At 55.9% G+C, this 26847-nt stretch overlaps 1 protein-coding gene across 10 annotated transcripts; it reads left to right on the top strand.

Moving 5' to 3' along the window:
- The first annotated feature begins 376 nt into the window (after window positions 1-376).
- CARS2 (cysteinyl-tRNA synthetase 2, mitochondrial) lies at window positions 377-26517 on the top strand. 10 transcript variants are annotated; one of them, XM_074378529.1, is made up of 16 exons: window positions 381-673; window positions 1023-1073; window positions 4297-4414; window positions 10725-10796; window positions 10894-10999; window positions 11574-11657; window positions 13526-13655; window positions 15956-16159; window positions 16552-16685; window positions 19215-19279; window positions 21229-21295; window positions 21391-21529; window positions 22850-22973; window positions 23606-23704; window positions 25948-26154; window positions 26359-26517. In XM_074378529.1, the coding sequence occupies exons 1-16, from the start codon at window positions 450-452 to the stop codon at window positions 26494-26496; spliced, it is 1962 nt and encodes a 653-aa protein (XP_074234630.1). In that variant the 5' UTR covers window positions 381-449; the 3' UTR covers window positions 26497-26517. The 10 variants fall into 10 exon arrangements, 7 of the variants coding, with proteins under 7 accessions (XP_074234630.1, XP_074234629.1, XP_074234631.1 ...); XM_074378528.1 differs by having other exon boundaries at window positions 13523-13655; XM_074378530.1 differs by having other exon boundaries at window positions 13523-13655; window positions 26354-26517.
- The last annotated feature ends 330 nt before the right edge of the window (window positions 26518-26847 follow it).

Raw genomic sequence — 26847 nt, 5'->3', positions numbered from 1 at the left:
AAACGTGCCCCGCGAGCAGGCGAGGACCGGCGGCGGGTGGCCGCCCGGTGAACCAGATCCAGCCGCGCGTGGGCCCGAGCCTGGGTTCGTACCGGGTCAGCTCAGGGCCCCGCACGACCTGCTCTGAGGAGGAAAGGAGGGGCGACTCTGCACGCGGCCTCGGGCTGGGGCGCCTCCCAACCCCCGGCCGCTGCCCTCCCCCGCCTTGAGCCCTTCCCCTCCCCCTGCGCGGCGGCTGAAGTGGGACCGCCCGAGGGAGGCGGGACCGCCTCTTCCCGACCACTCTTCCGGGGTGGGCGGGGCGTGACAGGGTCCCTTTCCGGGGTGGGTGGAGCGTGGCCGGACCCCTTCCGGGGTGGGCGTGGCCTGGCCTGGGCCTTTCCGGGTGGGCGGAGCCGTCCCGGAGTGGGCGTGGCGGGCGAGCCACTGTGTGAGCTCGCGGCTAGGCCATGCTGCTGACGCGCGGGGCCGGCTCGCGCTCCTCGCTCCTCCGGGCCGCACTGGGCCTGGGGCCGAGGCCGGGGCCCGGGCCGGGAACGGGGAGGGCGGCGTCGGGGGCGCCCGGGCAGGGCTGGCTGCAGCCCGCGGGCTACGACACCGGCGTCAAGGTGTACAACAGCCTCACCCGGAGGAAGGACCCCTTGATCGTGAGCAACGTGGACGCCGTCTCCTGGTACCCGGCGGGTTGGCGGAGCGGGCTCCTGGGGGAGGTGGGGCGGGAAGGGCTGTGGACCCAGAGTTTGCCCAGGCGGAGGGTCTGCATGGAAAGCGGGGTTGGGTTCTCAGGTGGAAGCATTTAGTAAGTAATAACCTACGTTGGCAGCACCTTTAAAGACAGTGGAATAGTCTCAGTGATTCACAGATTTGACTTAAGCGACTTAAGTGAAATAGAACCCTGGCTGTGCATCCTCCAAACGTGATTACTTTCTAAAAAGACATGATTAGATGATGATCGTGACTGAGAATGTGGTGACCTTTCTTGCTAGTATGTTTCACATGGTGGATTTTAACTTTGTTCCTAGGTATTCCTGTGGACCAACTGTCTACGATCACGCACACCTTGGCCACGCTTGGTAAGTCTCCTGAATTTGATTTTTCACACTTCAAGAGACCATTTATTTTGGAAAGAAAAAGACTTTTGCAGTTTTTTTTCATCCCTCAAGTGGCAACTTAAGAACACTGAATAGTTCCTCTATTGCAGGGACCGTGGGAAGTATACATGCCGCAGCCTCACGTGCTTCTTGCACCAATTCTAAGCACTTAGTGCCGTTTCACGGGCGGGGAGACTCAGGGAGGCAGTGAGGAGCAGTGGAAAGTGACCTGTTTTGGAATCAGATGTTTCTTGTTGGGTTTAACGAGATGTTGGGTCAGCTGGTCATAGGCTATTTCTGGCCCCCACACTTATTTTCGTCCCAGCTTTGAGTCCTGGTTTCTTCATCTTTGAGACGGGGATAATAGTACCCATCTTTATGAATCTTCTCAATTTTATGAAATAACGCCCATGAAGTGCTGCTTAAGCCAGCACCTGAAGTGGGAAGTGTGTGAGGCTCAACAGTTCTTAAGGATAAGTCGCTTGTGGGAGGGCACACATTTAGGAAGCGCCAGAGCCGGGGTGGAGCCCAGTGTATCTGACCTCCAGGTGCTGCCTCTCCCCACCTCTTAACTGTGAGCTGCGAAACTGCCGCCACTTTTCCTAATATTTTGTATGTCCTCTTGTACATCTTTTAAACTTGTTATCGTTCAGATCTAGATTAAAAGTAAAAAGTTACCTTTATTCAATAGATTTTTTTTAATTAAAATTTATTTTTGTGGGAGAGGTAATTAGGTTTTAATATATTTACTTATTTTAATGGAGGTACTGGGGATTGAACCCAGGACCTTGCCCATGCTAGGCACGCACTCTACCACTGAGCTGTACTGCCTCCCCGATTCAGTACATATTTTTAAAAATTATATATTAACCCAGCAAGATCTGAATTTTTTTGTGTGCAATAACAAAGTAAATGGTCTGGGAGTCCTTTTTTCCCCCCTTCACTTTGGGCTAACTTGTTATTAATTATAAAAGGCATATTTTGATCTCTTTATTGAAGTATAAAATATGTTATGGAAATACTAAGAACAGCAGAGGTTCTTGTTTCTCCCAACCTGGAAAACCTCTCCACAAAGACAGAAGAAAGCTATCTTATTACTGGGTAAGAACTGAACCGGAATGGGATGCAGGCCCAGGCAGCCTGCGAAAAGGATTACAGAGACGGAACTGCAGTCTTGCGTAGAGCTGGGTGGGCGCAGCTCTCTGGTTTAGGGAGGTCTGCAGCGTAGAGTTGGGCCCAGGTTGGCCCCTCCCACTGGCTGATGACCATCACCCTCCTTGAAAACTTCATTTCAGAGAGAAGGCTCCCAGGGCCTTGAGACTTTCCTGAGTTGTGAAACTGACAGAGGCTTACTTTGCCATTACAAGCATTTAGGTGCATTTTAAAAGGACTGAGGGAGAAATTCTGAAAGAAGGAGGGGGGAGGGGAGACTCTCCCTTGCTTTCAACCAGGAGAATCAGGCCTTTCAGTCATCATTTGTACTTGCCCTTACAAATATGGAAAAGAGTGCAGACCTCAAGTGAACAGGTGAGTCAGTGGTCACGGCTCTTACATTGAGAAACAGAACCTTTCCAACCCCCCAGAACCCTCCCTGGGTGACGCGCGCCAGGAGAACCCCCATGGATGTCTCGGTGGTGACAGCACTCATTCCTCAGGCAGAGTCAATTCAGGATGCCTCTAAAGGGCAACACGAATTCTGCAGAGGTTGTGGGTCTCGGGGGCAGATGGTCAGGCGTGGTCCACTGCTCTTAAGGTAAAGTTTAAAACCCGTCCCCATCTGCGGGTCTGTTCCTACTTACTCTCCAGGTTCCTGTCTCTGCATGTTCCCCCCTGAATAGCCCCACCAGCCTCTATTTTAAAGAGACAGACACTTAACAGACACAGCACGTGCCAGGCAGAGCTCTGCATGCTTTACAAACACCAGCCTGTGTAACCCTCTAAGCACACCAGCTGGCGGTGCTGTTGTCCCCAAATTACAAATGGGGACGGGATGCAGAGGGCTGTCAGATGCCCGTGGTGCCCCAGCTGGGAAGTGATGAGTGAGTCCAGGTTCCTCCCCTTGCAGTGCAGCCTCGGCTGCCCAGCCAGCCCTGCGCCTGGACAGCTGGCGCGCCTGGTGCATGTGGGTGTCCCCGGGGTTGAGGGAGGGGGCAGCCGCCTGCAGAGACCTGGGCCCCGCATGTGACTTGGCTTCTCTTCACTTTGTTTTAGGTTCCTGTTAATTTTTCCTCTTAAACCTCATTTCTTGTAGTCTTTCTGACTCAGGACGGGTGAAGAGCGCAGTGATGGTGTTGCTAGTAAGCGCTGATGCTTGCTGGAATCCCCGCTGCCCAGGCACTGAGATTATGTACAGCAACCCTGGGAGATAGTGGAGTTTTGCCCAATTCATAGCCTGAGGCTTTGAAAGGCTCCATATCTTGGGAATGGGTTTCAGAGATTGCTTGTCACTGGAATTTGGCCTCAGCTCTGTTTGGGTCTGGTGAATGTGGGGAGTTCAAAGGTTACAATAACAAGGCTCATTTTCGAGAGAAAATGATTTTATGAACGCAGATTTAGAGAGGCCGTGTGGATGACAGAGATGAGCTGGAGATGAGCTGGCCGACCCTGAGTTTTAAGGTTGCTTTTATGGGAAGCCAGATTTCTGAGATTTTAAATAGGTCTTAGGTTTTAAAGCCTTTTGGTTTCACATGTCCGCGTTACCGTGGTGTGGTCCGCCAGTGAGCTAGTGTTTCAGTGTCCCGCAGTCCTGTGCGCACAGCTTGGGCGTCATCTTACCCAGATCTGATGGGATTGTCCCTGCCTTGATTTGTTATTATTTGCTTCCCTCTCTTGTCACAGTGAGACATTATTCTAGGACATGAATAGGGATGGTTAAAGTCTCAGTGTCTTGACTACCTTGTAAGCTTGCTTTACGAGTCAAATTTTATACGGTTGAATAGATGTCAACCCTCTTAAATGACAGCTCTGGAGTTAAAACCGCTCATGTTGTGTCCTGGAGTTGAGGCGGTATCTGTGTCAGTTTCTCACGCAGACCCGTGGGGGCCAGTCAGTAAGAGGCCCTGCCCTCTCCCAGCTGTCCTGGAACCATCCCTGACTCCACGTGTGCGGCGCTACGTGGCATCACGTCAAATATCACGCGCTCGTCTTGAGGATCACAGTGATGACTTCCGGTATTCAAGATGCCCTAACATTTTTTTCCTTTCAGCTCGTATGTGAGATTTGATATAATTCGAAGGATCCTAAGCAGGGTTTTTGGGTGCAACATCATCATGGTGATGGGAGTTACAGATGTGGATGATAAAATAATCAAGAGAGCCAATGAGGTAAGCGCAGGTTACGCTGATGGGTGCCCTGACTGATTAGTGTTCCGACCCCGTCTGATGGTTCTAATCTGTGCTTCATGGGACTTCGCATGTCTTACTGTCCACATGTGGCCCAGCAACAGTGCGGATGCTCTGACAGGCGATCAGAGGGATGTCCTCATCCTGACCAAGGACACCTTTACTGAATCATCTTATTCCCCGGAGGCATCCTGGCCTGAATTCAGGCCCTTCCCTGCCCTTCAGCCTCTGGGAGACACCTCACCCCTCTCTACAGAGGGAAGTCAAAAGGCCTCTTTGGGGCTCAGGAAATTTAGCCCTTATGAGACTTAATTTTTTCATTTGTTAAGTGAACAGGGCACTTCTCTTATATCTCATGTGGTATTTATTTAGAGGAAGTTTGGGGGGGAAATTCTAACATAGGGCGTAAGTAAAATATTACAGTTGTATTTTTAAACTTCTACTTTGAAAGGTTCACCTCTCCTGCTTTTTATGATCAGCAACTCTGTCTATAAAGCAATTATATGTATAAGTGTATATAACAGTCATCTTTAAAGATCTATACAGAATTGTTAAATTATCTAATTTACAGAAAAATTTACGTTGAGTGCTTTACATTCCTGTAACTTTAAAAATGAGAAGATGCATATAGTGTTGTTTTAGTAAACTGGTTTATACTCTGTATTGTTTTGTAATCTGCTTTTCCACTCCCCGTGTTTTGAGTGTCTTTTTCATGTTCTTGAGCACTTAGGTAGCCCTAGAACATTCCATCACGTGGACATCCGGTAACTCACCATCCTTACTTCTGGAGCCTTGGGTTCCTCCCGTGTTCAGTTGTTTTCTCCCAGATTTGTTTCCTAGAAACCATGTCTTCCTGCTTCCCACCGATTTACCTTTTTAATAACTAGGCAGCATTCTGCCGTGGCTGGCGGCTCGCATGTTTCTAGCTGTTACAAAGAGTGCTGCTGTGAGTTTCTTTTTCCCTCCTCTGTTTTGTTTCCTTAAATATTTTTCCCAAAGTGGAGTTACTGGGTCGGAGGGTGAGCAGTTTATCTGATATGTGCCGTCACTTTTCTTCTGTCGGATCATTTCAGAGAGAGGTACCAGCAGTGCTGACAGGTGGTTCCAACTTGAAACGTGTTTCTTCACGTCCTCAGCGTGGTGGGATTTCCCATTTTATTTTGTCTGGGTGGGTCGGTCAGTGTGTCCTGGTCCCTTACAGTGGCCTTGACCCGTTTTCAGGACTGATGCTGATGCCCCGGGTCCAGGCGCAGGCCTGTGCCTGGCTTTGTGTGAACACAGGTGAGGAAGGCCGTTCCTGGCCCCACAGAGCTTGTGTCCGGCGAGGTGGGCAGACCACGGACACATGCTCTGTGTGAGACTGGTTTATAAGCCCAGATGACTTGGAGCTTCCAGGCTGCAGGACACAGGGTGCTGCCTGCACCCCCCAGCCCTTCCCGCACCCGTGCTATGCGTCTTATCCACGTGGCTGTTCCCGAGTTGTGTCCTTTATATAAACTGTGGTAGGAGGTGGAGCACTGTCCTGATCCTGGGACTTGTTTTATCAAACCCCTGAATTTGTCATCGGCAGACAAAGTGCCGGCGGCCAAGGACCCTGCGGCTGCCGCGTCAGAAGGGGGGCAGTCCTGTGGGCCTGGGTCCGTGCTCCCCACCGGAGTTGGTCTCAGAATGGGGTTGAATCCTGGGACCCCCTGCCAGAGTCAGAGGTTGGAGAAGTGGTGGGTATTGGAAAAGAAGCCACCGCAGGGCCAGAAGTGCCAGCATTTGGGGTCATCACCCCATCTCTGGTTCTCTCTGACCCTTTAGTTCAATCCCTCATCAGATTTGGTCTCTGCCCTGTGTCCACATCCCTTGCCTGTGTTTGGTGTCCCTGGGGTCTGTGTCCAGCCAGTCCACCACCTAAGGTGAGGTCACTGACATGGCCGTGGGAGCCCCAGAGTCCAGGCAGAGCCAAGGGGAAGCTGGGGGGCGAGGCGTGCGACGTCCCTCTGGACCTGCTGGGACCCAGATGGGGGCAGAACAGGGCCCAGGACTCTCCATGGGAAGGTTGGTCCCGAGACACTGAGTGGGGTGGATGCCGGAGCCCAGCCTCACCGGCCGGACCTCAGACGGAAGCAGCAGGAGGAGGTTAGTGGTCTCGGGCACAGCAGGTGGGGAAGTGGCTGGAAGCGGCGCCACAGCGAAGGGCACGTGCAAAGGCGGGCTGGCTAAGGAGGAAGGCGGCCGGGTCGGGGTTTCATCTGTCATCTCTCAGCTGGGACCTGAGGCGCGCAGGTGTGTCCCTGCACTTGGTGGGTGGGGGTCAGCTGTGACTCTTCAGAGTTGGAGGTGGAGTTGAGCCTCGTGGCTGGGGGGGACCCGAGGGGACGAATGGGGTGTGCTGGAGGGCAGTGTGGGCTGCCAGCCAGTGGGTGAGGGGCCAGGAGCCCTGGGAGGCGGGGGATCGGGAAGTGGAGGGGCAGCAACAAATGCAGGAGGAATGGGGGCTTCAGCGGAGTCACAGGTGTACGAGGACGTTGGTTGTTACTTTAAAAAAGAACTTCTGATACTTAGGATACGAAAAAGTTGGTAGAATTGATTTGAAGATTTAGAGTGTGTAAGTTTTGACACCTGAGCGTTCCCACACTTGCAACATGGCAGGACGCTAATGTGGCAGCAAACGGTCTTTTTAGCTCTCAGGATAGAGTCTTCCTTCAAGATACTAAATCACGTGCCCAAAACCGCAGTTGTGAGAAATCCTGTCCGTGTTTCAGTCCCCAGCAGAAAGACTGTATACTTTCTACCTGACTTGAGCTGTTTTGGTGATGGTGATACCTTTTGGGCCATCTGCTCCAACTCTTGCTCTTAAAATATTTTAAACTATATTTCACTTTCCTGAATCACTTCCTTGACTTTAGTTTTTGGCACGGTTTTGTAGGTCGTCAGGGATGAAAACCGAAGGAGGATTTCTAGGGTAAGAATGAAAAGAGACAGGTGTATTTGCATAGTCACATTTGTGTTAGAAAAGTGATAATCAGTGTCTCAGTGGCTCAAGCCACAGTTACCCTCTGCACACCGGGACACTGGCCTGCGTCGCCTTTCTTTCCGGAAGAGGGCTTGACACCCCTCTGATCGTCGGGGCTGAGCAGCGGGGCCCCCGGCAGGGGTGAGAGCTGCGCCGAGCTCATCTGTGGTCTTGGGCGAGCTGAAGTAATGGACCGGGGCCTGTTTCGGCACCGCCTCCCGTGGGTGGTTCTGTGGGGAGAGGGCAGGGCTGGCCCTGTGTATGGTGTGATCCATTGCCTAAAAGTGACACTGAAAAATTTTACTTCTGGAATATGATTCCCTGTCCCCAAAGCCAGCAATAGATTAGTGTCCACTTTCAGTTCAGCGTCACTCATCAGCATCCCAGCCTTGTCCCGAGGGTTGTGTCCGGGGCAGGAGGAGCCACGTGTGTGACAGGACACGCTCAGGAAAGGCGTCCTGGACATGCTGCTTAAAGCAGTGCGTGTGTCCGCATTATCCGAGCTGGACAGACTGGTCCTGGGGTTCACACAAGAGAGCGAAAAAGCAAGAATGACCAGAAAAAGTCGTATAAGAAGTATTGAGGAGGGAGTAGCCCCACCAAATGTTAAAACATTTTAAAAGCTATGGGAAGTTTTGCTTTCATATATTCTGTCCCTTTTCACACAGCTTTGCTGAGGTCAGACAGACCTGGGAGGAATGACATTAGTGCACACAAGGTGAGGTGTACAGCCTGCCAAACCCTGCCCAGCTGTGAAGCAGCAGCAGTGTTGTGATGGTGACCGTCTCCATCCTCGGCCCCAGGAAGCTCCCTCTGCCCATCCTCCCCCCGGCCCTGCCGCCCTGACCCTGACCCTCCAGTGGGCTTTCTGCCCCCGTGAAGGCTGTGGAGATGAAACATCATTGTCAGTTACACGAAGAGACAGATGATGGAACACACTAGAAAGCCCAGAAATAGACACAATAAATGATGGCAATTTATTTTATGATAAAGATGGCATTTCAAATCAATGGGGCACAGATGAATTACTCAGTAAAAACTGTTGACAGTTGGGTAACCATCTGGGGAAAGAAATAAACCAAAGTTGAATGTTTGCCTCACAGCCAAATTTGAAGCAGACCGGAGATTTAACATAAAAGAAGTGGAACCACAAATTACTAGAATAAACCTTGAGGCACTTTTTATAGCCTCATGTCGGGGAAGGCTTTTTTAAGTTTGTTTCCAAACCCAGAAGCCATTGACGGGGAGAGATTGAGAGAGATAAAAGACTTGCTAAATATAAAAATGAAAATTTTCTGCATGCCATAAAATAACTATAAAGTTGGAAGACTGAAAAAATGGAAATGCATGCCAGGGATAAAAGATTAATTTCTTTTAAAAAGACTTCCTACAATTCACTGAGAAAAGACCGAAAAGACCTGCAGCTCAGAAAAGTGGTGAATTGCAGATGGTCTGTTGCAGGTGGTCCTTAAACATGTGAGAGGTTCCAGCTCCCTCAGAATAAGAGAAGTGCAGGCTGAAGGTGCAGCCAGGTATGTTTTAGCCGCCACGGTGGCGAAGTCCAGGCGTCGCCAGCCTCGGGCCGCGTGGGTCAGGTTCAGCTTCCTCCAGAGCTGCCGGCGGCAGCCCGCACAGGGGGCGTGCGTGTGTCCTCCACCGAGGCGTCACGCCTGGGCCTGTAGCTCAGAGCTGTGCCTGCCCTGCGCGCGCGCGCGCGTGAGAGACGGCTGGGCGCTGCGCGGGAGAGGGCGGTGTGAGCTGGACTCGGATGTGGGGCGCCGTGTGGCCTTAGCCAAGGAAGCCGGGCGCCAGCCGGGCGCGGTGCCCTGGGTGTGGGGGGTTCAAGAGGAGGGTGCAAATGCACACATGACCATGGTCATGCTCCCGAGACAACTCGGACAGGGTTTGCCTTCTGGCGGGGGCTGGGCCTGGGCACACCGCTGTCACTTCTCCCTGAAAGAATCAGCCACGCAGAGATCTAGAATCAGGTCAACACATCAGGCAGTCTGCTGACCTTTGGGCCCAAATTGCATATTATTTGCCACTTCTGAAGCGGCACGCTGACACTGGGCTTTTAGGCTTCAGTCTTGGTTGGGCTGTTGTCCTCTGAGTAGGTGTAAGTTGGCTGACTTCTGTTTGAGAGGCCTGCTCTGCCCGAGAGCTGCCGCTCAGAAGGACCGATGTGTCTGCGTGCCGTGTCTGCTTAGAAGTGGTGCTAACTTAGTCTCCGTCCACAGAGACGCCCTCGCCACGTGCACAGGAGTCTAAGGGGCGATTAGGTGGGACCATCTCCCCATTGCAAACAAAGTCTGAGGCGGAGAGGTTTACTGTCATGCCCAAGACCATGCAGCCAAAAAGGCACTTTGTTCACTAGGTTTATTTCTTCAGTAAATGTTCCCTGGCTGTGGTTTCCAGGACGATTGCCGTTTTAGGGCCCTGGGCTGGGAAGAAGATGGCTTCAGGGTGATGGGGCTTGGGGCGGCCTTCCACTCGAGAAAGCTTTGAAATCCTCCGACACGGAAGTACCTTCACCCTAACACGGGGCCTGTCGCACAGGGCTGCCCCCTTCTCCCCCCACCGGAGCAGGCGTAGATGCCGGTGGACGCGAGAGGCTCACAGTCCTCACACGGGCTCACAGTGTTGTGCTCCATCCTGGGCGTGTTTTTCTGCCGAATGTTAAGACGTGCTTTTGGGAGCCTTGTCAGATGTGCCATCCCTGCCAGAGTCCGGAGCCGGAGTACTTGTTCCCATGCGCCATTGCATCCAGAATTCGATGTCCTTCTGTGGGGGTTTTGCTTGTCCCCAGATGCCCAGCCGTGGCCCCTTGAATGCCTGTCTCGTTTCCACTTCTTGTGCTGTGTTGCTGTCAGATGTTTCTGAGAGATTTCCTCATTCATGTTTTTGACTTGTTCCCTTTTGCCTGCTGAGGGCCAGGGGAGAAGTGGGAGCTCGAGTGTCTGGTGGTGGGTCGGGAGGGCTGGCCTCGCCGCCCTGGTCCTGGAGGAGCACAGGCTGGTTTGTAGGGTCTGGGGTTTTGCTTTGAGTGATGTAACGGTGATCATGACGTTGTGAGTTCTGTTTCCTCTCTAACCAGGAGACCGGTCAGTGAGCCTTTTTGACTAGTTAAGCGACTGGTGCAAGCTCAGTGCCCGTGAGCAGATGCCCCGTCCGTGAGCAGGCCTGTGCGGAGGCCCGCATGCCGGGCTGGGGCCCGTGCTCGGCGGCCCGGGGAGCCTCTGTGGTCCTGCCGTGAATACTCCAGACTCAGTGCACCTCATCTCTTTGCAGATGAATGTGTCACCTGCTTCTCTCGCCAATCTTTACGAAGAAGATTTTAAACAGGACATGGCGGCCTTGAAGGTGAGTGGGTAGGAAGCTTGAGCGATGGGGCCAGTGGTGCTGACCTCCCTCTGCTTGGAGCTGGGGAAACCGCCATTTCTCCTGTGCTGTCCTTCAGGTTCTCCCGCCCACGGTGTACCTGAGGGTGACCGACAACATCCCGCAGATCATTGCTTTCATCGAAGGAGTGATTGCTCGTGGGCATGCTTACTGTACAGCCAAAGGTAGGGTCGCACATGGACAGTGAAGACCGGGTGGGGCCCGTGGGGCTTTGACAAATGACACACATCTGTGGGTTGTTGGAGCGTGCTGTGAGGTAGTCTTGGGGTGCCAGGATTAGAAAGGGGTGTCTTGTTTTTCTTATTCTTAATGGAGTTCCTGGGGACTGAACCCAGGGCCTCATGCATGCTAAGCACACGCTGTATCGCTGAGCTGTCCCCTCCCCGAGGGTTTCTTTGTTGACTGGTGTGTGGCACAGGGCCCAGAACTGAACACAGGCCAGTGATGTAAACTCACTTTCCTTTTTTCTTACTGAAAAGAATGGGCTTGACATTTTACAGAGAACTTACACTTGTGTCTCCGCCACGGCCTGATTCGTGATGTGTTCAATGCGGCTTTTGTAACAGTGTAGTTGTTGTTCGTTCTGGTTTAAAAATGCAGTAAAGGGGCCCCCAGAGGCCGGATGCCGAGTTCTGGGTTCAAGTCCTCACAGTGGGTGAGCTGTGCAGCTTGTATCGACGTGCGTGTGGACCACTGGACCGCTGAGAGGTGAGCTTCACTACTGCCTTTATCAAACAGGCAACGTCTACTTCGACCTGCAGTCCAGAGGCGACAAGTACGGCAGGCTGGTCGGCGTGGCCCCAGGTCCTGTGGGAGAGCCAGGTGGGTGACCTCTGCCTCCCGCCTGGGTTCTGGGGACAAAGCCTGGACCTCCCTGTGCTCGCTGGAGGGTGCAGACATCAGCGCTCTCAGATGTGGTGACGTTGCCGTAAGCGGATCACAGCCGAGTTTTAAATTTAGTTTGGTTTTTTGGAGTGGAGAGAAAAGTGTAGAGTGTGAGGTTCTGTGGCCTCCCTGTGGACAGTCTTGTTTCCCTTCCTCCCCTCCCTCCCCGGGTCACCTCTGCACGTGCAGCCCGCCTTCCGTGCTGCCACATCTTAACGCTCTGCTCATCTTGCTGCTGTCAGATCTGCAGTCCCTGCAGGTATTTTATCGTGTGTAAATTCCACCGTGCATCAGGTTCTATATGAATTTTACCATGTGTTACGTTCCTGCTGTATCTGAATCTCTTCCTATACTCTCTTCTGTTCCAAGGTTTTGTTAGATCAAAGCCATTTTTACAGAGAAGAAATAAGTATATAGAACTACATTAAAAGTACTTTTTAAAGGATACTGCTTAAGAGAACCAAACCAAAATGAGGAAGACCCCAGAAGTCCAGTTGTCTGAGTTTTCTGTCTTCAGGCATGGTCCGCCTGCCTGGGACCTGTGCCGTTTGAATCTAGTTACTCACAGCGCTGAGATCTCCCCAGGACAGTCTTGTTGCCTCTGCGCAGCCTTGGTGTTCTGCTCCCGCCCCAGCTCATCCATGCCCGTGTGGGGTGGCCGTGCCCCTTCAGGAAGGGGAGGGGGAACTTCTGATGCTTACGCATCCTAGCATCAGCAACACTTTTTATTTAAATAGACTTTATTTTTAGAGCAGTTTTACGTTCACAGCAAAATTGAGTGGAAGCTATAGAAATTTCCTGAACACCCTCCGCCCTGCACGTACACCCTCCGCCCTGCACGTACAACCTCTCCCACGATCGCACCTCACCAGAGAGGGCCGTGGTTAGCGCTGGTGGACCCGCCCTGACACGTCATCACCTGGAGTCCAGAGTTTACAGCAGGGTCACTCAGGCGTTTCTGGGTTTAGGCGAATGTAGAGTGACGTGTGTCCATCATCGTGGTGTCACCCTGAGAGTTTCGCTGCCCTGAAAACCCTCTCTGCTCCCCTGTTCATCCTCCACCCCCCATCCCGGCAAGCACTGATCTCTCCTGTCTCCATTTTGCCTTTTCCAGAAGCTCATGGAGTTGGAATCCTGCCGTGTGGCCTTTGCAGACTGGCTTCTTTCACTGAGTAACATGCATTTATGGTTCCTCCATGTCTCTTCATGGCTTGAAATCTCATTTCTTTCCAGCGTTGAATAATATTCTGCTGTCTGGAGGGACCACAGTTTGTCTCTCCACCACCTGAAGGGCATCTTGGTTGCCTCCCAGTTTGGGGAACGTAGACAGAGCCCCACACTGCTCGCCCTGCGACCTTGAACCCTCCACCTCTGAGTTTTCTTACTTTCTGAATGTGATTTGGACTCTGGTTTTTTCTTTCCAGTCTATATGATTATCTTTTTTTTTTTTTTTGGAAAAAGTTTCTCTGAATCTGAGTTACTGAGAAGCAGAATAAGGAAGGCTGAGAGCGGGTACTGAGCGGCCCGCTGGGCAGCATCACTGCGCTCAACTGCAGCCCACCCGCATCCGGCTTCCTGAGACCAGCCTCACCGCCCCGGGCTGAGAGCTTCTGGCTTGTCAGGGATGGACGTGCTTGGTAGCCTCCCAGCCCTCGTAGCGGGAGAGAAAGTCACACGGATGAGAAGCGTGAGGCTCATGCTCCGGGGCAGCGCAGCCGGACACGCCTCCTGCCTCGGTTTTGTGGCGGTTTCACGGAGCTTAGTTCCAGATCCCCTCCCATTGATGAACCGTTTGTCGTTAGCAGTTGACTCTGACAAGCGGCACCCCAGCGACTTTGCCCTGTGGAAGGCAGTGAAGCCCCAGGAGCCAGCTTGGGCCTCTCCCTGGGGAAACGGCAGGCCCGGCTGGCACATCGAGTGTTCTACCATCTGCAGGTGAGGGTCCCCGTTCCTCGGTGTGGTGCTGAGCGCTCGGCAGTGCCCGGCCTGGGCAGCAGAGGGCGCAGTGCTGGCCAAGCGGCTTGGGATAGGGAGCGCAGTGCGGGTGGGAGGCAAACCATGACACGTTTATCTTTCCAACAGCAGCGCTTGTTCCTTCAGGAGAAAAGCCTGCTCTGTGGTCCAGGTCTTAATTTCCCAGCACACACAGGCCAGCTCTGGGCACCTCCATCTCCCCTGTGGTGGGTGCAGGAAGGCGGCCAGGGGCCTGGGTGAGGGGCTGGACCACTGCCCTGGGCTCCAGGGCTGGGCCGCACTGGCCCCTAGAGCATCACCCTCAGTTCCCGCTTCCACCTGCCCTATCTCCCAGCTCTTTATCTCGGCCACACCACGCCCGGGACGTCTCTGTCTTGGGAATCCCATAGACCTGGTGCTCCTCTGGTCCTGATGCCCCTCCAGGGACCCTCTTCCGTGTCTCTCCTCACACTGTCCACGTGTCTCTGCTGTTGTCTGCCGGGCGTCCCCATTGACTGGCTCTGCGGTCAGCCCAGACCTGCCCCATCAGCCCGGTCAGTGACGTTCCCTGGCTTCTGCAGCACAACGGTTTTCTGATTTCAGTGTCTCTGCTGGGGCCTCGCCACCTTGTTTCTGTAGATCTTCCCTGTGGGCTGTCCGTCCCGGGTCTGCAGTGCCGAGGCTCTGCCCGTGGCCAGGTGGGGAGGAGGGTACGGAAGGCGGCATCCCACCCGTGCCCTCCTGTGCCCTGTCCTCCCTCCGCAGCCTGTCCCGGGGCCCCCTTCCCGGGTCTCTCGGCTCCGCAGTGTCGGGCCCTGGGCCGCATCAGCACCCATTTAGCCAGTGCCGGGCCCGTGAACATTTAGTTTCTATTATTCCGCTCTTACACTTGCCTGTACATGACCTTGTGTATGTCTTTCCTGTTTGTGGAGTGAGGGGTCTCTTAGTATCATTAACTCATGGATTTGGATACATTCGACGTGTTTCAGTTCATTGCAGATATTTATTAAAATAAGCAGTTTTAAAATTAGAAACGGAGGAGGGTAGAGCTCAGTGGTAGAGTGTGTACTTAGAATGCACGAGGTCTTGGATTCAATCCCCAGTACCTCTGTTAAAATAAAGAAGGCATTAATTAATTACGGAATATCTGTATAATGGAATACTATGTCACAATTCTAAATGGAACTATTTAATAAACTTAAAAAAATTAGAAACAGTAAGTATGATTGAGGCGAACATTTCAAGCTACTGGCTACACCCTAGGTTTTAAGAGCAGCAAAGCCGGTCGCCCTCGAGTTGGCCGTTGCACGTGGTGCAGCTCTCCGGCCGGGCAGAAATGTGGGCGTCAGGAGGGCTGCAGCCAAGAGCAGGCGGCCCCGTGTGCTGACGCCACGCTGCCTCCTTTGCGGTGTTGGCTCACCCCCCTACCAGGTCCTCCTGGAACTGCCTGTCCCAGCGTGTTCACCTGAGTGCAGACCCAGAAGGGAGCCTGCCTTTTGCACCGGCCCCCCGCTGCCCTCACCTGTGGTGGACGTCTATAGACTCACCTGGAAACACATCCAGGAGTTCCTGAGATGTCTAACTGTCTTGTTAGTCTGAAGCTGGGTAAATTTTTCAAAGGCAGGAAACATTTATTCAATTTCAAATGTAACGTTACCATTAACTATTTTGTTTTTGTCCAAATCTAAGTTACAAAAATAGACTTCTGTTCCTTTTCAACTTTCTCTCATTTTAAAATAGGTCTGACTGTCAGACAAGAATAGAGACTAATATAACAAACATCATGGACCCACAGTTTAGCTGTTAAATCTTAGGCTGTTGTATTTGCTCAGATCTTTGTGGAAGCAGACCACTCGTTTCAAATACAAGCGAGTCCCCTTGAGCTCCTCCCACCAGTGCTGGTCCCTCCTGTCACCTGCTCTCCTTGGTAGTGTTTGAATTTCAAGGACTCAGATTCTGTAGAACCCACTGCCAAGGACATACAGCCCCAGATGACCCGCTTGGCCGCTTGGCTCAGGCGTGACCGGTGCATACGTGGTTTTTCCGGGAGGAGAGTCCGCTTTCGGCAGGAAGGGAGCTCAGTGAGGCTGTGGCACCTTTGAAAGCATCTACCTTTAGCCATTTTAAGAAAACTCCCTGGTGTCTACATCCCAGCCTCACTGTGCTGTCAGCGGGGCCGGTGGCCTCAGACCTCCACTGATGCCCGCCTCGCCCCAGTCTCCCATTTCCACTGTGCGGGTTTTTGCATTTTAATTGATCTTTGCATTTTTCATGCCCTCCAGAGCAGCCGCTAGTCAACCTGGGCCGGTTGTTCTGCAGGTGCTCAGGGGACAGAGCTGCACAGGCTGGTGTCGCCTCGGCCCTGACAGCTGCAGTGTGCGGTTCTGCGGGACACGAGGTTTTTCGGGAACGGGTCACGTAGCGGGGGAGCAGAAATGCCACCGGCCGAGATGCGTCACTTTGGATTCTGTCACCTTGTTATTCATGTACGGCTCCCAGAGAGTTACATTTTCAAAAGCCAAATTAAAAATCTCTTGATTTTATAGTTCTGTCTCTTCTGTTAAAGTCAAAAACCCACTAAGCTCTACATATGGAAAATAAGAAAAAGGAATTTAGAGGCTTTTAAAAACCATACATTGTATCCAGGGCCAAGAAAATGATGTCCCTTCACCAGGAGGAAAAGCTATGAATTGGGGGTTTTATGAAGTAAAAGCAGAATTCGTTTTCCACTGCATTAGTTAAATTACGCATATGGACTTAGAATTGTGCTCTTCCGTTGTGCACGTTGCATGAGGCTGGACGAAGTAAATACAGGGTGCGGTTTGGAGGGTGTGTTGTTGGACTGGATTAACTCGCGGCTCCGCACTGTGTCTCGCAGCCTGGTGTTTGGAAGTCACCTGGACATCCACTCGGGTGGGATCGACTTGGCTTTCCCGCACCACGAGAACGAAATCGCTCAGTGCGAGGCCTTCCATCAGTGCAGGCAGTGGGGCAATTACTTCCTGCATGCTGGTGAGTGAAGCCTTCAGGTTAACTTGTTCCCTTTCAGTTCTCTTTACAGTGAAACAGCTACATTTGGAAATACCTGGATCAGGTAGTAGGTCAAGAAACAGAGTTGTCCCTTAAACTGTGTCTTTTTTAGTCTCTTGTTTTTTTCAAATGGAGGTACTGGGGATTGAACCCGAGACTTCATGCATGCTGAGCATGCGTTTTACCACTGAGCTATACCCTCCCCCCAAATCGTTTGTGACTTTGAGTCAGTGGGACCTGAACTTCCTTGGACTGGGATACTGAGTATGCCTTTTGGAACTGAAATATGAGCTGACTAATGGAAAATGTGCAGCGCTGTTCTCTGTAAGTTTCTTTCAAATGAAACTATTAAGAGGGCATTTCAAATAGTATGATGTAATAATCATGAACATGCCATTCATGAGCTGCAGTATCGTCACCATAAGTATCTGTCATCCTCTAAAAGCCCCGCCTTCCATTTCACTGATCAAAAGCCTCATTGATTAACTCCCACCGTCGGTTCTCAGAAGGAGATACAACGTTGTGAAACCCGCAGCGTCTTGGGCAAAGCAATTTTGGAATTTCCTGTGACACATGGGAAGAGTCAATGTCCAGATTTTGGCAAAGGTCGTGAGGCCATGGTGAACTGGTTTTACTACGGTTTTGGAATGGGCAGTTAAGGGCTTTGAGGGGCTTTGGCAGTGACAGGGCTGGGAGGTGCAGGTAACCAACATCTAAAACACGGGACATGGACAAGTGCCATTTCTTTAAGTCCTTAAATCAAGGAGATGGGGTTTTCCCTGCAAGGTGGTGTTGAGTGCAGACAAGCTCTGGTTTTATCATGTGCAGCAGCTGCTTGACGTCTGTGGTGAGGGTTCCTGTGGGTGACAGTCACTGGGGGGCTGCCTGCCCCAAAGGGCACTCACTGCAGTGTCTCGCTGCACCCGCACCCCGGGAGTCACCCCGACCTTGCCGAGTGTGCCCCTCATAGAGCCCCGGGATGAAGCATCAGGGATCCTCGAGTGACCCCTCGTCTTGGGGCTGCCTTGAGGTCGTCAGAAAGGGACGAGCTGAGCTGCCATTTCCGGCTTGGGAGCTGCCACCTGGTGTCCACTTCGTCTCCTGCGGGGAGCTTGACTGTAGCCAGAACCTGCCGTGATTCTGCCAGTGACGTGACCTGCTGGGCGCGTTCCCGAAACAGAGGGATGAGAGCCTGGTGACCCTGGCTCCATTTCTGCCGGTGCTCACTGGCAGAGAGGTGGGCACCAGGGTGGGGGGCTTCAGCAGTGATCCCAGGGCTCAGCATGTTCCCATCAGGGCCCGCACCTGCCTTCAGAAACCACATGCGATTGTCTCCCCTCTTTGGGAGGCTGCGTGGGGGGAGTCGCAGGTCTGAAGAGCTGGGTCTCAGTGATGGAGGATCCCCATCCCTGCTCCCAGGTTCCAGGACAGGTGATCCTGTGTAAACTGTCAGGACGTGAGCACTGGGCCCCCCAGACCCTTCATTGGTGGCTCCTGGGGAGTTAGGGTTTGCTATCCACACTGGTGCCCCTCAGCGGCCCTGGGCCTGGGGTCCAACGGGCCCTCCGCGGTGCCAGCGCTCACTCGGGTGTCCGTGTCCACGCACGGCCGGTCTCGTTGCTTAAATGCGGGCACGGGAAAGGGTTTTGCCGCTGGGCTTTGTTCCGACTTTCACAGTCCGTGAGGACATCGGAATCTTCTTGGTTCTGCTCTCACCCTGTCCTGGAAAAACAGCCGCGTCTCCTGACCCTGGAGAACTGATGCTTTTTTCCGAAAGTAAATGGTTGGAAGGTTACGTAGTCGGACGTGTGTCGCTTTCCAGGTGCTGCTGGTTTTAAAAACCCTTCATTGTAGTTGGTGTCTGTGGCGTGCTATAGCAATTTACCTATTCAAGGTTATGTATTTTTGGAAGCCACATTTTAACCAGTTCTCAGGAAAACTGGCCTTGGGACACGCTGTCCTTGAAGACGGGTCAGGAGAAGGGGAAGAATCTTCTGTTAGGAAGGAAAGGCTGTCCCCTGGACGTGAACCTCGTACAGAGGCAGTCCGGGAGGAACTCCGGCTTCCCTGTCCGCTCAAACACACAGGGGTGAAGCAACGCCAGGGTCGGGGCACATCTGTGAAAACAGCCGCAGCGGAAGCCCCGTCAGCCCTTCTCAGAGACCTGCGCTCTGTGTCGAACCAGAGATGCGCCTTTTCTTCCGGGGCTGGGCCAGCTCCCCGGTGTTTGAGTCACAGGACAGGGAAGGGCCGGAGCTGGTGGTGCCCGGGCCATCGCCCCCCCGTGGACCAGGGTCCCTGACGGCCTGGAACAGCGCAGCTGTGGGCCCGCCTCCTGGGGGGCCGAGCACGGGGTAGATTTGGGGGATCTGCGTGTCGGAGGGGCAGCGGGTCAGAGGTCCTGTGGCCCAGGCGCCTTTAGAGAAGCCCCCATGTCTCCTTCCCTCTGCGGGTGGAAGCACCTTCCTCCCCCGACCCAGCGCAGAGTGAGTGACTGTATTTCTGTTGCAGGGCATTTGCATGTGAAAGGCAAAGAAAAAATGTCCAAATCCCTGAAGAACTACATCACCATTAAGGTAACGCGCTTTGGGGGCCTGCAGTTTGTGGACATGTCGTAGAGGCTGACATGGGGGGGAGGCTCCTGCTTCCGGGCTTAAATGGCTCTTTCCTGTCCCAAAAGCCCGGCGATGTCCCGTCCCCGGCCTCCCTCCCGGGTGCTTGCGGCTCTGCTCTCTGCCGCCGCTGCCCACGTCCTCCCCGCCCCCCGGGTTCCAGGATCCACACCCTCTTCCTCCTCCAACCATCTTCTCTCCCGAGCCTAGACTTCTGCCCCCTTCTCCCCATCCCACCACCAGTCTCCTCTGGTGTCGGTGGCTTCGGGGTTGCAGCTGGCCTCTCGCCCTGCTGGACGGTCCCCCGTGCTGTGGAGGCAGGCGGCGCATGTGCGTCCGGACAAGTCGGGGCGGATGCACCGGGAGGAGAGCACTTCTAAGACACTGGGCCCTCCTCTGGGCCTGCGAAGCCAAATTTAACTTCAGTGGCAAATCAGATTGACAGGGGTTGTAATCAGGCCCTGTGACCTAAATACCCGGCCGCAGAGAACTGTGCCCACCAGACTTAGAACAAAGCAAAAGGGGATGCGCCTCACAAAAATAATCCTTACGCACGCAATAGATGGTTCAGTGTCACCCCACAGATTCCACACCTACAGAGACGTGAAAAGCAGCACGGACTCACTATACAGATTCGAAAGAGCCATTATTTTGCTGTGCTTGCTGCTCTGTGTGGATGGGGCGGTGAGTGTGTGTGCGCGGGTGCGGTGTGTGCGCATGTGCAGTGTGTGCACGCGGGTGCGGTGTGCGCGCAGGTGCAGTGTGTGCACGCGGGTGCGGTGTGTGCACGCGGGTGCGGTGTGTGCGCGGGTGCAGTGTGTGCGCGGGTGCAGTGTGTGCACGCGGGTGCGGTGTGTGCGCATGTGCAGTGAGTGTGCATGGGTGCAGTGTGTGCGTGCACACATTTCACTGTTGTTGAACCACCAGGAAGTGCACTGCAGACACCACGTGCCGCTCTGCACGCGACTCCTGAAAATCAGAATGTACCCTGCGTACCCGGAGCACCTGAGACGCTGGCAGTGATTTCTTAACACTAGCAGTTTTCTAGTCCTTGTTGCAGTTTACAGCTTTGGGTTTCACCAGGGCCCCATCGGGGTTCAGGTGTGGCACTTGTGTGTGTCTTCTTAGGCTTTTGTTTGTTTTTTGAATAGCAGTGAAAAGTGCACGACACAACACCCTCCACACTCGGGTCAGCTCCTGTTTCAGTTCCGAAAGGCACACAGCGTTCCAACCGAGGAGGTTCCCGTCTCCCTGCCCCTGCGCGCCTCGCCCCCGAAGGCCTGGAGAGCCTTCCTCCAGCCGACCAGACAGGCTTCACTGAACACTTCCTGCTAGGGTTCCTGTGTTATCCGTCCTGATGTCAAAATTCTCACTTCTTCACGCAGACAGCATGGAAATCAGTTATAGGACGACACTGGTTGGGTTTTATATCTAATCGGGGAGTTTTGTTCCTTGAGAACCATGACCTTGGGGCCTGTGTCCACCTGAAGGCCTCAGAGGACCATGTTGACGGGGAGGACTGGGCCCTGGGCCCCCGGCCGGCTCCTCGTCCCCGACAGTCCCGTCCTCTCCCCGGGAGCTGCCTGTCCTCTGCAGCCACCCTCCTGCCCGACAGCGTCCTGTCCTTCCATGACGAGGGTCCCCGCCAACCGCAGAGCAGACGCCCCTGGTCCAGGGCGGGGCTGGGTCCCCGGAGCCCGCGGGCTCCCGCCAGCCTTTCCCGGCCAGGCCGGGTTGGAACATGGGCACTCCGGCAGGGAAGCTGTAGGGAGAAGTGCTGACAGGGAGTCTGGACACGAGGGGAAGAGCTCCGAGGGTCCCTGGGTTCTGGGTGTGAACTCAAGCCCTGTGACAAGCGACAGACCGCGAGGGCACCAACCCCCCCACCCACCCACCCTCCGTGCCCCCCGCAGGACTTCCTCCGGGCCGCCTCCCCCGACGTCTTCCGGCTCTTCTGCCTGCGGAGCGGCTACAGGTCAGGTGAGCCGGGGCGCCGGGCGGCCCCCCGAGGGCGGGCGGGGCGCCCACCCCCCCACCCCCCGCCGCGGGCGCCGCCTGACCGTGCCCGCCCCCAGCCGTGGACTACGGCGACGGCGCCCTGCTCGAGGCCCAGCGCCTGCTCCACGCCGTGGCCGCCTTCGCGGAGGACGCTCGTGCCTACATGCGGGGCCAGCTGGCCGGCGGCCCGGTCCAGGAGGATGCGCTGTGGGAGAGGTGGGTGCCGCCCTCGCTGGGGGGACACGTGGCTGTGAGGAACGGGGGCCCTTGTCACCGCCACCTCGTGTGGACGGAAGGCTCGTGCACGGGTCCGCGGGGTTGGGGAGCCGAGCGGGGGCCCGGGTCTCGGGGACGGCGCTCCAGCCACAAGCGTGCTCAGGAGCCCAGTGCGTCCCCGGGCTGCGTGGCCGCAGACGTGGCAGGCGGCGGGCGCGAGGAGCCCACCGGCAGCGCGGAGGGGGTGCCCCCAGCCCGCCGCTCGTTAAAGGGCTCGGCGAGCTCGCCCTGTTCCGTTACATCCAGGCAAAGGGTGAGAGGCTGGGACTGACATCAGAGGCGGTGAGGGATGGGAGGCTGCAGAAGCCCGGCAGGCCCAGTCTGGAGAGTATTAGGAGGGGCTCGGGGTCATCGGGGCCACCAGTCTGATGGCGGGCAGGGTCTGTGTACTTGGAGCCAACGGGGCTTGTCCTCCCTTCCCCAGGGATCCCCAAGAGGAGTGGAGAGCCTAGGACTCCCTCAGGGCTTGTCCGGAAGGGGGCACCCAGGAGAGATGGGCGGGAGCTGCCTGCTGGTCACAGCAGTGGAGCCCAGGGAACAAAGCCTGGGGCGCTGGGGTGGGGCTTCTGGGCCTTGTGTGTCTGGGAGCTGTGGGCCAGACTCAGCCACCCTCAGGAAAGCAGGTGTGAGGGAGGGACAGCTGAGCACCCTTATGTCTGGGACAACCAGCAGGACTGCTCATGAACAGGTGTGCAGGGGAAGGAGGTCTGTATCAGCCAGGGAAGGCCACGTTACAATGGGTAACAAACAGCCCTGGATCTCAGTAGCAGAAACGACCAAGGTCTTTTTCTCCCTCATGGTCACTCAGGCCCAGGCTGGAGGGACAAGCTCAAGGGCTCTGCCCAGTCCTTCCCTGTGCCCGGGAAGCGGGGAATCTGAAGGAAGTGGGGTGAAGACCACGGGAAGTGGGATGATGGTGGACAGTAGGGAGTTAGTACAGAGGCACAACCTTGGAGGGGCCAGTGGCAGACTCAGTAGGAGGGCAGGACAGATGTGTGAGTGAAGGGGGCCTGATGGTGCCACTGGGGACCAGGAAGAGGAAGGCAGGTGAGGAGGAGTTGAGAGGGTTGGCCGTCACTGCAGACCACTTCTGGGTGTCCTGGCAGCAGAGGGAAGGGGTGGAAGGGCTACCCCGGGCGGGAGTCCAGAGGATGAGGATGGAGCCCCCGGGGGTGTCCATCCAGCGGGACTGGCCAGCGCACTGCTTCTCCTGCCACCTGGCCGGTCCGGGGATGACCCCGTCTGCTCCTCTCCCCAAAGCCTGGGCCGCACCAAGGGGGCTGTGCAGGAGGCCTTAGCAGATGACTTCAACACGCCGGGGGCGGTGGACGCCGTCATGGGCCTTGTCCACCATGGGAACAGACAGCTCAAGGCGGCCTCAGAGGTAACTCCCAGGACACGGCGGCAGAGCAGGGTTTGTTGGCTTAGTTTTGAGGACAGAGTGGACGTCACCTTTCTGGCTCCCTGAAGCGACCTGTGTCCCAGAGCGCTGGCCTCCAGGCTTTCCCTGGGTCCTGGGTCACCCCACCCTGGGGCCACCTCCTGAGCTGGGGTGGGGGGTGGCAGTAGATGCAGGTCGGGGGCTGTAGGGATGCCTGGCACATGGACACAGGTGCATGCGACACTCCAGTCGTCACGTAAACTTAGTGGAACCTGAACTGGGGAGGAAGCTGTGATGGGGCCCAACTGCCTGCACCCACTGCCCTGTCCATCCCTGGGCCCTGGTGCCAGGCCGTTGGTGGAGGCTCATTGGCCCAGTGACATCTCGGAGGCCCACCTGCTGACACTGCCACCTTGGGGCTTGGTGCCAGAGTGAGTGTGGGAGACATGGGCACTCGGGTGGTAGCCCCCACGTCACTGGTGGGTAAGCCGAGGTGGGGACGCAACGGCTCCCGCGGTCGCCTGGCCTGTCATGAACATCTCCTGTGGGGTTGCATCCTCCCTGCCCGGTGCTGACCTGCTCTTGCCTCGAGCATCCTCTGCCTCTAAGGAGCCTCTCTGGGGGCCTTGTCCCAGGAGCCCGGTGGTCCCAGGAGCCCCGCCGTGTTCGGCGCCATTGTGTCCTACGTGGAGCAGTTCTTTGAGACGGTCGGCGTTTCCCTGGTGGACCGACAGGTACGCCGTCTCTTCCTGGCTTTACCCACGTGCTGGTGGGACAGCCGCTTCCCCTGGTAAATGTTCCCTTTGATGGGTAATTACAAGGCCAGACTTACATATGTCCTTAAGATATTTCATGTGCCTTGAAAAGTGGACACACTCAGGTAATATTTATGAACTGGAATTACGACGTTCTGAACAGAACGTCGTCGTCTCAGCTGCCGTGAGGGTGTCACCAGGGCCCACACACTCATCTCCGTAAAGAGCCTCAGAACACAGGTCAGGCTACAGGGCAGTTTCTCCCGAGCTGTCAGTGAACTGCCCGCCTGACCCCACCGTGTTCCTGCACGTGGAGTCAGACCCGCCCAGGCCGTCATTCTCCTAGGGGCAGAGGCCCCGTCCAGGGCCCACTGTGTGTTTGGTCCCCTCCATCTGGAATGTTCTTTGGCCTTCCATGGCCTTCCCGCCCTGACACCTGGCACTGGTGCAGGTCCCTCAGGAACATGACAGATGTGATGCCACCCTCCGGGGCGAGTTCCCATCTGTCCCAGGCTGGGGCGTCCACACCGTGACCACATAGTTGGGGGAGGCGGCCCCAGGAGTTACTCTCCTGCCTCAGACGCCACAGAGACCGCTCCCTGTTGGACTCCCTCCGTTCCTCACGTCCTCATCCATTCAGTGGCTTAATCCATCACTGCCCCCTTCGACTCACGGCTGGCAGGGCGCCTTGGCGCTGGCTCCCGTGCCCCACGTGGCCCCACCCCTGTAGCATGGACTGGTTTCCCGCCCTGGATGGTCCTGGCCGTCTGGTACTTTCTCCGCACTGGGCAGGAGTCAGCCGTGTCTCCGAGGAGCTGGGTCTCAGTAGACAGCGCTCAGGGGTGAGGGTCTGGGTGCGGGGTTTGCTCGCCACACCGGCGCTCGGGGGACCCTGTACAGACCAGGCCCGCGACCTGCATGAACGGGAACCTGGGGGTCGTCACCCTCCTCCCCTCCCAGATGGAACTCCTCTGAGCGGGAGACCCCCCACCCCAGGATTTACTCACCTGCTGTTCTGCCCCTGCCCCTCCTACCCCTGCCTGCACTACCTCACCCCCTCAGCAGGCACCTCCTGCACAGATGCCTCCTTGGCTCTGACACCCCAGGCCAGGGCTCCCCACCCTCACCCTGGGGCCCACCTGCTCTGCCTCCCCTAACGGCTTTAGGATTGTTCATGACGAGGAAAGGAAAGGGCCAAAACCATCACTTCAGAAAAAAAAAGTGTGAAGGAGTTGTTCACAGGGGAAGTCTGGACTGCAGCTGGAGGGGGCCTGTCCGCCGGGCTCACCCGCTGCGTGGGCCCTGAGTGCAGCCCCGGGCCCGTGCCCGGTGAGGCCCGGCACCCAGCTGCCCCGTGCCGGCAGCGCGTCTCCTGGGACCTTTGCTGCTGTGAGCGCCTCTGGCCTTAACACAGACTTGCAGCACCTTTGCGGTGATTCCGTTGGGTTTGTAACATTTGTCGGTTTCCTGGTGACCGAGGTCCTTTCCTGGGCGGTCCAGGGCCTGTCAGTGGGTCCACGCCAGTCTCAGGAGACAGGTCTCTGTGAGTCTGTGTCCACTTTCTCGGGAGACTCGAGTCTGCGCTGCTGCGAGGAGGCGCACCTGCCCTGGGTCAGAAGGCCCTTCCACTCCCCTAGCTCAGGTGCCCCAGGAGCCCGCTGTGGGCTCAGGTTTCTGTGACAAGAACTGTCTTCCGCTGGGAGAGCAACTGAGGGTCATGAGGTTTAAGGAGTTTAACCTCAGAGTTGTCCACTGGGACCCTCCTCCTCCATGTGGGGGAGGATGCCTGGCAACTGGGAATGGCTCTGGTTCCACCAAGCCCAGAGCCTCCCAGCTTTGCGCCGAGGCTGCTGGTCCCCGGCTGCTGGTGGGGGCGGGGCGTGGGGTGTGTGCACATCCCACACGGGGCATCGACGGCTTAGGTGTGTGGTGAAGTGAGTGGGTTTGGTTTCCTGAGTTGACGAGGCTCAGACCTGTAGGTCCTGCCCAGCAAACTGATGAGGGACCGCTGCCCGGCCTGGGGTAGGGGGAGTGCCCTCCCAGACTGTCCAGCCTCCCCAGGGGACGGCAGGAGCCCACCCTCCCTAACCCTGTGGCCGAGCTCAGGGGCTAGAGGAGGGGAGACACCCCCAGCCCCTCTCCCCACTGGGGAGGCGGGGCACCGCGCCCACAGGCCCGCGGGGGACACGGCCACCTGCTCGTGCCCCCCTCCCTCCCCGTAGTGTGCTGCAGGGGCTGGCGGCCCGGCCGTGCTGCACAGCGTCGTGGAGGAGCTGGTCCGGTTCCGGCTGAAGGTCCGGCAGTTCGCCCTGGCCACGGGGGAGGCCTCTGGGGAGGCCCAGCGGCAGCAGCTCCTGGAGAGGCGGCCCCTGCTGGAGGCGTGCGACGCACTGCGCAGGGACCTCGCCGCCCATGGCGTCAGCATCAAGGTGAGCCGCTGCCCAAGCCGGGCCATCCGCCTGCATCAGAGTCACAACCCCGACGCCCTGCTTTGCAGAGCTGCCTGTGAGCAACCGGGGCAGGCGCGACAGCTGTTCCCTTCGGGGGCCGGGCCTCGGAAGCACCGGATGGGCCGCCGTCCTGTCACCCGGACCAGGCTCTCCCCACCAGGGCTGTCTTCCTCCCCAGGACAGGAGCAGCACGTCCACGTGGGAGCTACTGGACCCGAGGACAGAAGACCCCAAACCAGGGAGCTGAGGACTCGTGAAGCCCAGTCTGCCTTGAGTCCCGATAAAAGCTTTATATTAAAGTTTCCTGTTGTGGCTGTTTAAATAAACCATCCATCCATTGAATCTGTTTGTGGCTCCGATGGCCACAACAGTTTGGCAAAACCACCTCAGCCCCACCGTCGTCTGACGCAGCCTAGCTGGTCCCTGGGTCCAGGCCCTGGCACCGTGCAAGGACTGTGACCCAGAGACCAGGATGTTAAGTCCTGCAGTGGGTCCTGCAGACATCAGGGGATGCGGCCCGTACCTCCGGTGCTGGGCGGTGCTGGCAGCCCCCGCCCCCCCAGGGTTGCTGACAGTTTTACGTTTATTTTTCTGGTAACAAAGTAACTTAGTGTCAACCATGGAAAACAGCAAAACATAGAAAGGAACTCGATTTCCGCTGACGCTCCGTTT

This window comes from Camelus bactrianus, chromosome 14 (genome assembly GCF_048773025.1).
Source record: "Camelus bactrianus isolate YW-2024 breed Bactrian camel chromosome 14, ASM4877302v1, whole genome shotgun sequence".
Classification (NCBI taxonomy): Eukaryota; Metazoa; Chordata; class Mammalia; order Artiodactyla; family Camelidae; genus Camelus; species Camelus bactrianus.
The sequence above is the reverse complement of the archived record's forward strand: the minus strand, read 5'-3'. Positions and strand labels throughout refer to the sequence as shown.

Bases quoted from the DNA above. Each gene is read 5' to 3' on its own strand.
- CARS2 (XM_074378528.1), top strand. From the start codon at position 450: ATGCTGCTGACGCGCGGGGCCGGCTCGCGCTCCTCGCTCCTCCGGGCC. The intron at 21,296-21,390 runs GTGAGCCGGGGC...GCCCGCCCCCAG, and splicing joins GCGGAGCGGCTACAGGTCAG to CCGTGGACTACGGCGACGGC. The intron at 23,705-25,947 runs GTACGCCGTCTC...CCCTCCCCGTAG, and splicing joins TTTCCCTGGTGGACCGACAG to TGTGCTGCAGGGGCTGGCGG.